Source organism: Muscardinus avellanarius, assembly GCF_963383645.1.
Source record: "Muscardinus avellanarius genome assembly, chromosome: X".
In the NCBI taxonomy this organism is placed as follows: domain Eukaryota; kingdom Metazoa; phylum Chordata; class Mammalia; order Rodentia; family Gliridae; genus Muscardinus; species Muscardinus avellanarius.
Window position 1 is genome coordinate 25220372 of NC_137792.1, and position 14757 is coordinate 25235128.

Consider the following 14757-nt stretch of genomic DNA (forward strand, 5'->3'; position numbering starts at 1 on the left):
CTGAGGTAGAATTCCCTTGGGTTCAATCCCGAGTAGCCCCCCAAACACACACAAAAGAAAGTTAGATGCTATAGAACAATATACTATCAAATGGACACACAGCCATAGTTCATTACTTTTAGGTGAAAAAGTAGGTTATAAAATAGAACGATTCATCTGGGCATGGTGGTACACACCTATAATCTCAGTATCTGGGAAGGCCATACAGGAGGATTGCAGGTTGGAGACCAGCTTCAGCAACTTAAGAGATTCTCAGTAAACTGTGAGACCTTATTTTTTTGTTGTTGTTTTGGGTTTTTTTTGTGGTTCTGGGGATGGAACCCAAGGAGCATTTGACCTCCGAGCTATACCCCCTGCCCTGTTTTTTTTATTCTTTTTTTTTTTTTTTTGAAACAGGGTCTCGCTAAGCTGTGGAGGGCCTCAATAAATAGCTGAGGCTGTCCGCGAACCGCGATCCTCTTGTCTCAGCCTCCCAAATGCCAAAAATAAAAAAATAAAAATAAAAATGGCTGAGGGTGAGACTGGGGGTGAGGCTTGGAGGTAGAGTGCCTCTGGGTTTAATCTCAAGAACCACACACACACACACACACAAAGCACACAGAATGATTAAACTTTTATAAAAATGTATACATAGAAGGAAAAATTGTTTAGAAAGAAAAATTTAAAGGTTATTAAACATGAGCTAAATCTAAAAGGTGATTTATCAATGAGTTGTCTTTATTTTTGTTAGCTTGTCTATATTTCTATATTTTTAAATTTAATAAAAGTAAGTAAGTAGCTAAGTGTATCCATGCACAACTGTAATCCTAGCAACTTGGAAAGCTGAGGCAGGAAGATAGAAAATTTAAGGCCAGACTGGACAATTTATGAAGGCCCTGCCTCAAAGTAAAAATAAAAAGGGCTTGGGGGTATATCTGTGTGGTAGAGTGACGTGGCTTCAATCCCCAATAACATACACACACATACGCGCACGCACACACACACACACACACGTGAAAAAGTTAATTCTATAATAATTATTTTACAATAAACATAAATCACAATGTTATAACCAGAGATTATAGTAACTAAAGCAGAAAACGAGATGAGTGGGCTAGGTCTCTGTAAATACAAATTTCACTCAGCTCTTTGATGGCAGATTTTTAGTTTCTCTTAAAAAAATCAGAGGTCATAAAACTACTGGGCTAGGAAGAGCAGCTCAGCCAGCCCAGCTGCTGCCCACTCCTCATGAAGCTGTCATTTCCTCATTTGCCAAAATATAAACCTTCAAGTCTTCAACCTGTAGTATAAACTATCCAGCAGAGTAAGCCAAAAATATTCTGTAGAGGATGAAAATATAGCACTACAAGATTAACCTATCATGATTTTACTTCAATTTTCCAAAGTGTACACACTGACTGCTAGACTGAAAATCATTTTATGGGCTGAGGACGTGGCTCTGTGGGAGAGCACTTGTCTACATGTGTAGGGCCCTGGGGTCCATCTCCAGCATTGCCCACCCCAAACCACACCAAACGGAAACGACATATTACTTGCAATGTATAAGATAAGCTGCGCATGGAGGCACATGCTAGTAATCCCAGTACTTGGGAGGCTGACACAAGAGCTTCACAGACATGAGGACAGTCTCAGCGAGTAGTGAAATTCTCAGTTACCTAGCAAGATCCTTTTTCAAAAGAAAAATCAAATTTAGCTGGGGGTGTAGCTTGGAGGTAGACTGTCCCAGAGTTCAATCCCCAGTACTTCCCAATGACTTCTTACCCCCTAGAGCTGCCATTCACCAACCAGTGAAAATCTATTTCAGAAAAGCAGTAATAACTATATACACATATCACATACATATATACACTTTATGTTTACACATGGATTCTAGTGAGCTTTATCATGTAACTTTATTTTTTATTTTATTTTTTTGGTGGTACTGGGGATCCTGGAAACCCTTCTCTGGGCTACACTCCCAGACCTATTTTTATATTTTTATTTGGAAACAGGGTCTCCTAAGCCAGCGCGCACGGCTGGCTTCGAACCTGCGCGATCCTCCTGTCTTTGCCTCCCAAGCGCGGGGATTACAAGCGTGCGCCACCACGCCCAGCTATCATGTAACTTTAAAGCCAAAGAAAAAGCAGGGCATGGTGATGTACATCTGTTATTTCAGGATTTGGGAGGCTGATACAGGAGGGTCACAGGTTCAAGACCGGCATTAACAAGTTAAAAAGGATCTCAGAAAACTAGCAAGCCCATTTCCAAATAAAAAGTAAAATAGAGCTAGGAGTATAGCTCAAAGGTAGAATGCCCCTGTGTTTAGTCCTTAGTAAAATACACACACACACACACACACGCGCGCGCGCACACACACATGCACACACACGCACGTACGCCGAAGAGATCACCTAGCATGCTTTAGTCCATAAACATGTCCAGTCACAAAAATGCAGGCTTAAAAAAACATAGAGATAAACTAGGCATGATGGTGCCTGTAATCCTAGAAGCTGAAACAGGAGGATTGCCTCAGCAATTTAGCAAGGCCCTCAGCAATTTAGTGAGACCCTGTTTCAAAATAAAAAGTAAAATAGGGCTGGCAATAGCTCAGAGGTAGAAGGCTCCTTGGTTCAATGTACGGTACCACATACACAAAAAAAGAATATGACTTTACTACAAAAACTAATAACAGCTGGGCATGGTGGCACATGCCTATAATCCCAGTACTAAAGAGGCTGAGACAGGAGGATGGTAAATTCACAGCCAACCTTAGCAACTTAGTGGGGCTCTCAGCAACTTAAGAGAAGCTCTGTTTCAAAAACAAAAAATAAAAATAAGGCTGGGGGATATCTCTCCTGGATCCAGGAGAGAGAATTTCATATACTTTTCCCCAGTAAAACACACACACACACACACACACACACACACACACACACACAACCACCACCACAAAGCAATTAAAAAAAAACTAGAAACAATTAAGATAATTCATTTCAGCTTATTCCATTAAAATGTCCAAAGCTGGGCGTGGTGGTACATGCTTGTAATCCCAGCATTCGGAAGGCTGAGAAAGGAGAGGATTGTGGTTCACGGACAGCCTCAGCTAAGGCCCTCTGCAACTCAGTGAGACCTTGTTTCAAAAATAAAGAATAAAAAATAGGGCTGGGGGTGTAGCATGGAGGTAGAATGCCCCTGGGTTCTATCTCCAGTACTGCAAAAAAAAAAAAAAAAAAAGTTCATTCACATAAATGTAAGCTTAAAAAAAGTAGAGATGATATGATTTTTTTAAACAAATTTTTATTGAACATAAATGGTATATATTTAAACTACTTGGTGTCCTCTCCCCCCACCCCAAGATAATATGATTTTTTAATTTAAAAACTAATAACAATAGAAAAAACTAGCCACAATGTAAGACAGTTCATTTCAGATTATTCCCTGCAATGCTTTATAAAAAAAATTGGTGTTCTCTCCTTATGTGCTGTGTTGCCATTCAAAAAATTCTAAGTTCTGAGAGGAGAAAAAGAAAAAAATCACCAAAAAAGCCCTAGTAGAAAAATATTTGAATCAGGGCTTAAAACCGTGAGCAATGGAAAGATAGCAGAAAATTCCTTTATATAACAGACTTTGTTGGGCAAAAGCATCGTCTTGGTCTCACACAGAAGAAATAAAAAAGAGCGGGGCTCAGTGGCACATGCCTATAATCCCAGTACTTGGGAGGTAGAGACGGGAGAATCGCAGGTTCACTGCCAGCCTCAGTAATTTGGTGAAGCCCTCTGCAGTTTAGTGAGACTGTTTCAAACTGAAAAATAAAATAGGGCTGGGGTGTAGTTTAGAGGTAGGATGCCCCTGGGTTCAATTCCCAATACCACAAATAAAAGGAAAAAAAAAAGTAACATGAAATAGTTTTCTTGCTTGGTAGGGAACTATTACCATAAACTGCAAGTGTTTTTCCATCCTTTTAGGTAGCAAATAAAACTACATTTAGGGATGTAACATTTTCAGGAAATCAGTGGAGAAAAAAAATGTTGCTTTTTTGTGGTTTGGGGGTTGAATTCAGGGGCGTTCTACCACTGAGTTATATCCCCTTTTAATTTTTTTATTCTGAAACAGAGTTTGGACAAGGTACTGTTCATACATACGATCCTCTGGTCTCAGCCTCCCAAGTATCCCAAGTACTGGGATTATAGGCATGCACTTACCACATCCCACTTGGGATCAGTGAAATTCTAAAAGTTATTTTTAAGAAAGAAATCTGTGGAAAAAAAAGAAACTGTCCATTTTCCATAGAAAGGTGTCACTGATTTTTGCCCTTGAAGTAATCTCGTGATATATTTAAACAACAAATTTGTACACTATAGATACTAAAAGTCATGTGTCATTTAACCTCAAGGAACACGGTCACGTCCTTACCTAAAGACTGGTAGAGCTCTGTCATTTTGGGATGGTCCCAGCAAGTTGTTTGGGTCTCATGGCTAAAACACAAAATATAAAGAGAGACTTTAGAATTCAGAAGGAACAGTAGAAATAAAAAATAAAAAACTATGTGGTTTACTTTGATCATCTGGCATTTCTACTTTCAAGGACTTCCATGGTGGTAAAAACTGTTTATCTTGCAAGCAGAGAGGCCACTGTCTTCATTTTTAAAGGAAAAAGCAATATAAACATTATTTGGTTCCAGAATGTGCTTTTTCTGCACCCACAAATCGACTGCACTTCTGTTATAATAAATTGACTCCATTATGTAATCAATAGTCAAAGATGCGAATTTCTTCACCCATCTAATGTGGAATATACAAAAAGGACACCGATAATTGACTGTTAACTCAAATCTGTCAAAAAGACACTGGACATTAGTTTCATAGCTATAAATCACCTAGCTTCTCATTTGCTTTCGCCGCCCTGACCCTGTTCCATTTCTTTTTTCTTCTCCATATCCAGATCTGTTGTCTATGACATTTGGATTCCCTTTCAGCTTAAGGTATACCCAATGCTGGACTAATAACATATCATACCTTCCTCTTCCCATCACTCTTAGAATGTCTTTTAAACTCAGGGCTCCCCATACAGCACTCCACCTCTTCCTATATTTACTTGGGCCTGAATGAAGCCTTCACAGTTCTCCATTTCTTAAAGTGCTATCAGCTCCTGCCACTAAAGGAACAAAACCCCATTGTTCCTCATTCAATTACATGAATAAACCCAGGAGAGATAACTCCATATACTTTTCCTTACTTTGGCCCATCTACATAAATCACCATAGCATCCTATTTCCAGTTGCAGGGATTACATGACTTTGATAAAGTAAACTGCAGCTCTCAACAATATTTTAGTAGTCATATTCAGAGACGATTCATAATCGTTTGGGAGGAAGGGTGGAGATGGAGAGTGGAGAAATAGCTTAAATTGAGGTACTTTCAGGGGACCAGAAAGTACAAAGGCCTCACACACAAAAAGAGAAGTTTGAAGAGGCGACAGTGTCACTGGGCCTCGGCACAAGTTTTAGATTTTATGGCTCTGCACTCTACTGGCAGTGAAATTTGGAGTCAGCCTATCAACTGGGGAGAGTTTAAGGTCTAGTCAACAGGGAATTGACTGGCACAATGTTTTGTTCTTTATGTGGTTGTTTTGGTTATCATGTGGCCTCCAAATTACTGTCTATTAGAAGCAAACCCTGTGTTGATTACAATATAGATGTAGGGGGAAAATACAGATGTGGATCCAATTGCAGTTAGTCAAGCTTAAAAGATCCTTCCTAGAGAGCAAAAGCAGCACTCGCCACGAAGTACCTCTGTTAAAAAGAAAAAAGGAAAAAGGAAAAACACTTAAAAGGAGTTTGATAAATCTAATCATAAATCGCGCAAGGACGTATGGAAATTACCCAAACGGTACCACCTCAAAGATCAGCCCTGTGATATTTACCATTCAGTGGTGAGTGGCAAAGGCTAGTGAAATCAATTTGCAAGAAAATGTTCACTTGTGAAGGGCTGTCTCGTTCTCTTCTAAATATGTTCAGTTCTGTTTCACTTTTCCGAGGAGAAAATGCACATTTGTGGAATGCCAAAAGGGGCTTATCCGTTGAGGAACTGTACCTGAGTACCACGGAAGTCTTAAGGAGTAAGAAGAGCTGGAGATTCGGTCTCCGCTTTCGGGGGTTTTCGGAAACCCCATGACCAAGCCGGTTTATGATTTGAAGAAGGGGTAGGCGGGCCTGGTACTTTATATGCACAGCACAAGGAGGCTGCAGCTTGCAGCTTCATGGAAAAAGTGGTGCTTGTTCTCAGGCATTTTTCAGCTTAGAAAGTGATTGGGTACCAATTCCCTACACAGGTGTGAGCGAATAAAAGGTTGCCTTCTATTGAGACCACCCTGAATTCAGGCCTGCCCATTTTCCAAAGGACATTCGGGTCCACATGTACAGGCCCTTACTGGGCATACTGCATTAAAATATCTCATCTCCAGGACATTTGGAGGACCTAGCATCTTTAGTGGACCTACAGAAGACTGGCCGAGCTCACAAACCTGACCAGACAGAGACAGAGAAGAACCCTGAAAAACCACCATCTGGAATGGACTTCAAATCGGAGGAACATGGCAAAGGAATAAACTTGTAGCAAATGCAATTCGAAAAGGAATGAGAGATGAGCACATACTCTCAGGAGAATCCTATGGAGAGTTCACGGGAGCTTCACGTTGTGCCCCATCTGTGCAAAAAAAAAAAAAATCTCCTGTCTGCACACCTACATTTCTACCTTTTAAGGGAACTGACTTTGTAGGTTTTAAGAATTATGAAAAAGGTTATAGAGATTCTTTTTAATCCATCCATCTTTAACAAAACTGAAATTTCTTTTACTGAGAGAAAGAATAAATTATTTGTCCTAATCCCATCCCTCGTGTGTATATTAAGCTGGTAGGCCTTGATAGGTACTATTCTTCCAATTACCTGAAATTCTGGGTAATGTGTATACCATAGATAAATGAGTCCTCAAATGATTCCCAGAGCCAACCTTTTGCCTTCTTCCCCTCCAACCCACAAACCTTTTATTTTGAAGCAATGCAAAGTAACAAGAAAAACAGATTTAGATTTCACCTTTGCAGTCTTAGTTTCACTTCAACTGCAAACCAGTGCTAAGCAAAAGAAGAGTGCCTAAGTGGAAAGAAGCAAAGAATATAGGGTGTGATTAATCCGGAAAACTAGAAAAATAACCTTTTAATCATTTAATGCTAAAACTGCTTGGCAACATAGCTGAAAGGACTTCCCATTTTTTGGCAACTATAGGATGAGCCAAATATTGACTTCAACGTAGGTGGGTGTTTTCTACCTGTGGTGAATCCAAAGCCCTTGTGGGACATATTTAACCCCCTAAAATAGATGAGAAAAAAAATAAACCTGAACTGGATGAAATAAGCACAAAATCTACATTCACTCTTATCTATAGCCTACCTCTCAGGACAAACCAGTTTTTTTTCTTTCTTCTTTTTTTTTTTTTTGCTGAGATCAATACGGTCTTATAGCTCTATTTCTTACTCTGTGCCTATCATCAAAAAACAGTACAGAATTCCCAAGAACTTCATGAGAGTTGGCTCATATTTACCTGGAATCCGCAGGCAATAGAGTAAAATACACTGGGCATTTCATTTTCCACACATACCATGTCCAGTCAAATAGGAAATTCTGAAACCTAGTCACTTGTCAATAGGTAAGTACATCTTTGTTCAGCCTACCTGGGAACAATGATGTTCAACACAGATCAGAAGACTGTTATGTACATTAACACAGAGATTAGCTTCATAGATAATCCTTAAAATGCTCTTTAAATCTTTACAAAATGTTATTGATTTTAGCCCTGCTGGTCACAAAGCCTGGCATCACATATGTTTCTCTGAGCAGTCTTTGAGCTAAAAATTCCCCTCTTTTTAAAATTTGTACAAAACAGACTAATATCCATGTCTCAATTTCTCTCTCTCGAGACCATAATAGCAACTTAATGCAAATTAAAATATAAAATCATTGACTATGACAAAAGACCCCATGAACACTTGTCAATAAGAAATTAAAGCATTACTCCACTGAGCGCAGGGCTGACCTAATTTCCTACCATACAATTTGAATTTTCTCTCACCTTCTTTAGTTTCAAGTAGTGTGCAAGGTTATTATAACTGCCTCAGAGCTCTTCCTGCTGTCAGTGCTGGAATAATCAGACTTCTTGGAATTGCTTTTTTGGTTTCTCAAAAACAAACATTAAACACTAATAAAAAGTAACAAATATCTACTGCTCTCACTGGGGAAATGGCAGTTGTCTAATTAAAATAAGATTTCTTCTGCCACCACTGATATTTGGTACTGAAAATATTCTGGAGTTGCCTTAAAAATATATATACATATGTATATATATATATATATATATATATATTCATATCTTCCATTATTTCCCAGGGAGTAAAATAATTGCTATGCAGAGAATATGAAAAGGTAGGGTTTTCACATCATCTGGGGAGGATTAGAGTTTGGCTTCATATATAATCTGGAGCCCATTGATCCTCATACAGCAATGATTTCCCTTTAATGTGGGGATCAGACTCTTTCTAGAGGAACCTTGGCATTTGCCTGCTGAATTGTTGAACTTGGCGTGCAAGGCTGGAATACTGGCAAGGGTGGAGATGGGAAATTTTATTTAAAAGTTTCTGCTCCTGTGGGGAGGGGGCTTAGGGGAATGGGTGTCGATTTAAGCATCAGAAATCCTATTCTCATTCCCTGGGAGGTTGAACATTTTATTATTCTCTCCTGTCCGGCTCCAGCCAGGGCAAAGATGATTGCCTCGGTTGCTGTTCCAGCTGTTACTGGCCCTCCGTTCTGTTTGCTTTTCAGGGGTTACTTCCCACCCACCCTCAACTTTGGCCGAAGCAATTTCACTCCGGGTCTCGTCCATTCTAAGATCAAACAATGATGGCTGAAAGCAATTCCACGGTGATCAAGGGTCAGGGACCTTTCATAGAAGCGTGTTGTTTCACTTGTTCCCTTCGCTTCTCCACGAGCAACTGTCTCCTCGGAAGAGGAGCTTTGGAACAAGGAAATACAAAATCTAGGCAAAAAGAAAAAGAGAAAAAAAAAAAAAACGATGATGGGGAGGGTGACGACGAAAGATGTGAAAGGTGAAGAAGCAGAGAGGGTCGGGAAGAGCTTTGGGCAAAGGAAGAACGTTCACTTCACTTAAAGACTTTGCTTCCCCCACTTAAATCGGATGGATTTTTTTCATGGTATGAAAGCATTTGGTAATTCATACTTTGCCTCCCTTGGACAACTAAACCCCTTCCTTTTAAGCTTCAAACTTAACTTCAAATTTAACTAAGATAAGCAAAGTGTCCTGCCCCTTTCAAGGCTGGGATCCGATCGGGAATGCCAAACTTTGCCTTCAGACGTGCAGAAACACCTGGCGAAACGGGAGCGAGGGACACCCCAGAAATGAGTCTACACTCGACCCCAGAGGGCAAAAGAAGTCCAACCAACCAATCAAACACACAAAAATCCCCGAGCCTCGATCCTCTCTTAGTCAAATCCTTCACTTGTGGGCTTTAATTGGTCTGTCTTTCCTGATTTCTCGAGGCATACAATGAGCACGGTAGAAAACGCAGCGAGGGAAATGTCAGTTGGAATCCTCGGAAGAAATCAGGCAGAAAGTTGACCTTTTGGCACTTGCAGTGCAGTGAAAGGTAGAGCCGAGCGCACCCCTTCCTTCTGCGAGGTCCAACGACGATTTAGGAACAGCCTGGCTGGCTCCTGCCCACACTGGCAGCCCAGAAAGAATCAAAAAGGTCCCCTGGCCCCAATCCCCGCTAGAGAAACGCGCTGTCCCCTCTGGGCACACGGAGAAATCAGCTTTTTTCCCCTCTGGAGCCCCGTCCCAAAAGCCAGGAAGAGGCTTCCCGTGACCTACGGGAGAGGTTCCTCGACGCCCGGACGCCCAGGGTCCAGCCGCCGCGCCTGGCCAAGTTTGGGCTTCCCTGGCTCGCCCCCTGCTTGTGCCACAAGTGCAAGGACTGCGGCGATCGCAGGGGGCAGTGGCCACAATCCACTTACCCTTTGAGCTGTTCCCTCATGGTTGCAAGGGCTCCGCGATCGGGGGCGAGTGCTAGCGGAGGAGTAAGCTTTCCAGAGCAGCTGGGCTCCCCGAAAGTCGAGCGCGCCGCCGCCGCCGCCCAGGCTCGCAGCTGAAAGCACTGCGGAGGAGCCGGCGCTGGCTGGCGGGCGGGCGGGCGGGCGGGCGGGCCGGCCGGGGAGGGGGCGCTGCGGGCAGATGGGCGGGGCCGTGCTGGGCTCCGCCCCCACCTAGGGACCTGGGAACCCGGACTCCCAGCGGCCCGGCGGTTAGGTCTTGCAAAACAGAAAGGAAAAAGAAAAAGAAAAAAGAAAAAGAAAAGAAAGAAAGAAAGTGGAAAGGGAATTTAAGGGAGACCTAGGAACCTGGAAGTCACATACCGCTCTGCCAGCACCCCCTTAAAACCTCTAGCAACACTACTTGTTGCCTAAATAAATGACCTAGGTGCAAATGACCTCATCGCAGATAATTAGTGTGTGGGCTTGGAGTTTTCTTTTTAGAAAATGAAAGAAAAATCACATGCAAAATTCCCTCCTCCTCCCTTCCCCCTCAATTGAAGATTAAAGCGGCAGCGGGACAATAAAGACACGAAATTCAAGTTAGGCTCATCCCGGGTCAAACAGGATTCTTAGCAAGCATTTGCATTTGTATTTCTGATACAGCAGTGATTCTCAAAATGTAGTTTGGGGACCAACAGTATCAGATTCACTTGGGAACTTCTTAGAAATTAAAATCCCCAGGGCCCAGACGTACTGAATCAGAATCTCAGAAGTCACTAAAGCTTGAGAAGCTCTGATATAGACTCTAAGACACCACTGTCAATGGTACCTGCCATGGGGTTTGGACTTTTAGTATTCTTTAAGGAGATTCTAAAAGGAACTCTTTTCCAATGGAACACTTCATCCCAAAGTTGCAGGGCCTGGACAGTTCAAATATGTCTTAGAGTCTGCACAATATGATACAACTTAACTACACACAATAATTTCAAGCAACCTTGAAAATATGCCAAAAAGAAGAAAGCCTTCATTAGCACAAGAATTTTCAACAACCTCTACATAATACCTTAGGGTCCAAAGAGTATTATTGTTTTTTTTAATAATAAACTCCCAGCCGGGCATGGTAGTGCACACCTATTATCCCAGTACTTGGGAAGCTGAGACTGAGGCCAGCCTCAACAACACAGCAAGATCCTCTGCGACTTAGCAAGACCCTGTTCCCAAATAAAAATGAAATAGGGTTAGGGGTATAGCTCGGAGGTAGACTGCCCCTGGGTTCAATCCCCAGTACCAAAATAAAATAAATATAGAATAAACTCATTAGTGTTTTCGCAGTGCCTCTTTGTGCATTCATTTTGGCGGCTTGCTTTCAACCATTTGCTTTTCCCTCTTCTAGTTGATTCATTCCATTTCAATCTACAGTTTAAACACATCCCCGTTTCTTTTTAAATATTCTTTTCTTATTTTCCTTCTCAACATTTCCCCCTTAGATTGTTTGAGCTGAAAGGACTGGAGACATCAATCTCCCATTACTGTATGCTACAGTCTGGCAAGGGCAAAAATAAAGTAACGCAGGAAAGCAGAAAGGGATGCCAGGTTTCTTCAATTACCTTTGACAAACCAGATAAAACTGTAAATGTTATCACTAAAGACACGTGCGCGTAGGTATGATTGGTTTCGCTATTTTAAAGCAAATACGGCACTTCTTCCGGCATATCGCCTCATAAATTGAGACTAGTTAATGCTTGTCCTTTAGCCATTTCTGAGCTAGTGAGTTGTGAAGGCAGCTGCTTTCATGGTCTGAGGGGGGCACACTAGGATTTCTTTTAGGTGAGATCGTCCTTTGGTCTAGAATTAAATTCTAGATGGGAGACAAGGATTAGTGTGATGAGGAAGGGACCTTCCCAGTTGATCAGTGACAGTAATGTCTTTGCCAATGCAGGACCACACTTAAGATTGTTTATCTTTATTTCAACAAAAAGACACAAACCTCATGGCCTGGACATTTATAAATATTAGAAATCATTCAACTCAGGATTTGCAACACCTGTGTGGTGAGTGTTCTCATTCTTTTCCTTCTCTCTTCTGTTTTTGTTAGTTGGTAGGTTCCAAATTTTAAATGACCTGCTCAGCCAGGCATGGTGGTGGAGACTTGTTATCCTGGTACTTGAGCAAGGGCAAGACAGGAGGATCGCACGTTCAAGGCCAATCTCAGCAACTTAGGCCTGGCATCAAAAATTTAAAATTAAAAAAATAGACCTGGGGTGTAGCTCAGAGGTAGAATGCCCCTGGCTTAAATCCCCAGTAACACAAAAATAAAAAATAAAATGATCCTGCTTCTCCAAAATATAAATGCGGAAGTCTATTTTTTCAGTGTCCAATTAGAAAACTACCAAGAACAATTTTGTCAGGGGAAGAAAAAAAAGAATGGAAAACAAGAAATCACTATTCAGATTTTTTTTTTTTTAATTTGACAGATGGCAATCCTCAAAAATACATTTTTAAGTTCTATTTTAGACTGGAGTTTTCGGCACTTGAAGACTTGTTCCCAAACCTGTGTGTGTGTGTGTGTGTGTGTGTGTGTGTGTGTGTGTGTGGTCTGGAGATGGAACGCAGGGGCACTGTACTTCTGAGCTACACCCCCAGCCCTATTTTTTTAGTCTTTTTATTTTTGAAACAGGGTCTCACTCAGTTGCAAAGGGCCTCACTAAGTAGCTGAGGCTGTCCATCAACTGCCATCCTCCAGTCTCAGCCTCCGGAATGCTGGGATTATGAGAGTGCACCACCACGCCAGGTATTCCCAAATTTTGATTTCATTTTAGAAAATAAATACTGAAAGTATTATTAAGAAATGACATGGATAGCACATGATCTTGTTGTCAGATAATGAATTTTGCTTATTAGAGAAAGATATTTAGAAAAGAACAGACTTGATATATATTCATCTCATATGTCAATTATGTAGCAATGTCATGTATGATAATACATTAGTTGCTTTTTTCTGTGTGTACATGGTACTGGAGATTGAACCTAAAAGCATTCTACCTCTGAGCCAAACCCCAGCCTCACGATATTTGGGGGGCTTGCGTCAAACCTGCCTTATTCCTGTCTCAGCCTCCTAAGTACTGGTATTATAGGCATGCACCACCACACCCAGCTTATTAATCGCTTATTTATAGTAGCTGTTTTCTTTTACTATTATTATTAGTGGTGGTGGTGGTGATGTTAGGATTGAATCCAGGGCCTCATGCATGTTAAACACATGCTCTACCACTGAACTACACTCCCAGCCCCAATTATTATTATTATTGTTGTTGTTTTGTGTGTGTGGTACTGAGGATTGAACCCTGGGGTATTCTACCTCTGAGCTACACCCCCAGCCCTATTTTATTATTTATTTTGAAAGGGTCTCACTATATTGTGGCCATGAACCTGCAATTCTCTTGTCTCAGCCTCCCAAGTACTGAGATTCCAAGACTGTGCTGCCATGCCAGGCTGTTATTATTGGTTTGATGTGAACCATAGGCATAAAAAGAACCTGGAATTTTGCTACCAGAACAAAGTTAAAATCCTGACTTCGGAATCTACCACGAACCACTTGTCCCCAGCATCACAGCTAGAATATGGCAGGATTGGAACTAGGGAATTTGGCTCTAAGAATCATGCTCTTAGCTACTCTGTTGTACTATCATGGAGAAATTTGGCTTCTTTTCTTTCGGGAAAACTCTATTTTTTTCTCTAGTGTGCTCATAAGCATTCCCACTGATGGCTGAGGACACAAAGGGATCCATTTGTAAGAAACAGGGGTACAGAAGGAAAGAGATGGGATGGATCTGAGAAGGTGACCCAGTAAATTTTCTTATAGCCAAACTGCAGTCTTAATCACTTAAATTTTGCAAGTACCTTAGAAAAAATAAGTAGTCCTCTGACCTAAGGGACTGTGCTGGCTCACCCCCCATTCTCCTCTCTGCGTCTATTCTCTGCTCTGCGCGCCCCTAGGAGGTTGGACCTCTGCAGAGGGCATCAACCGGGCTCTCTTACTCTTTGATTTCCTTTTGCTTTCAACCAATGAGAGGCAATGATGAAAGGCCTATACAAGAAGAAGAAAGGCAGAAGGAGAGTGATGGTTGGGTATTTATTCCCCAGGCTCCCTCCTGCTGGCATCTGGCCCGGCAGTGGCTGAGTTCTTTGACCCAAAGCCACATGTCTTGTTGGGCAGTCCTTCTGACAACATCAGCATTTTGCAGGTGTCACAAACCACTGCAACAACCCATAACCCTTTTGGGCACGTATTTACTGTCACTTGTGCTTACTCCAATGCAGCCCAGACCTTTGAAAAGAGCCTTTTCAGTATTCTCTCTTCAAGCAACCCTCTGGAATGTACCATCTGCTTCTCCTAGGACAATAAACCAACCTGGGACCCATGTAGCCAAAGCCACTCTCTGGATAAATAAACTGGATGCTGAGTGGGGCCATTGAGAGCATCTGACAGTCAGCTTCACCCCTTAGAGCTGAAAAGCAGACTAGACTCACTCATTGGACAAATACCTAAGAAGGTTCCTCTGTGGCCCACAAGGAGCATCTGTCCTGTTGGAGTAAAGGCAAATAAATTCTGAATGGTGATAACGGCAGACAAGAAGGTCAACGGTCCTATTCTTTCCAAGAGCCTCTGTGATCTGCTTGGT

At 41.7% G+C, this 14757-nt stretch overlaps 1 protein-coding gene across 6 annotated transcripts in view; it reads right to left on the reverse strand.

The window, feature by feature from the left end:
* Nucleotides 1–14757, reverse strand: part of DMD (dystrophin) — a gene marked incomplete at both ends in the record, with an annotated part of 2101015 nt that overhangs the window by 155024 nt on the left and 1931234 nt on the right. For 4 of the 6 annotated variants that reach the window (XM_080719244.1, XM_080719243.1, XM_080719246.1 and 1 more), the window contains one exon: nucleotides 4393–4454. In XM_080719244.1, the coding sequence (XP_080575370.1) occupies nucleotides 4393–4454 (62 nt within the window). Of the gene's footprint in view, nucleotides 1–4392; nucleotides 4455–10057; nucleotides 10078–14757 lie in introns of those variants that run through there. The other 2 variants (XM_080719248.1, XM_080719247.1) reach the window with 1 other exon arrangement.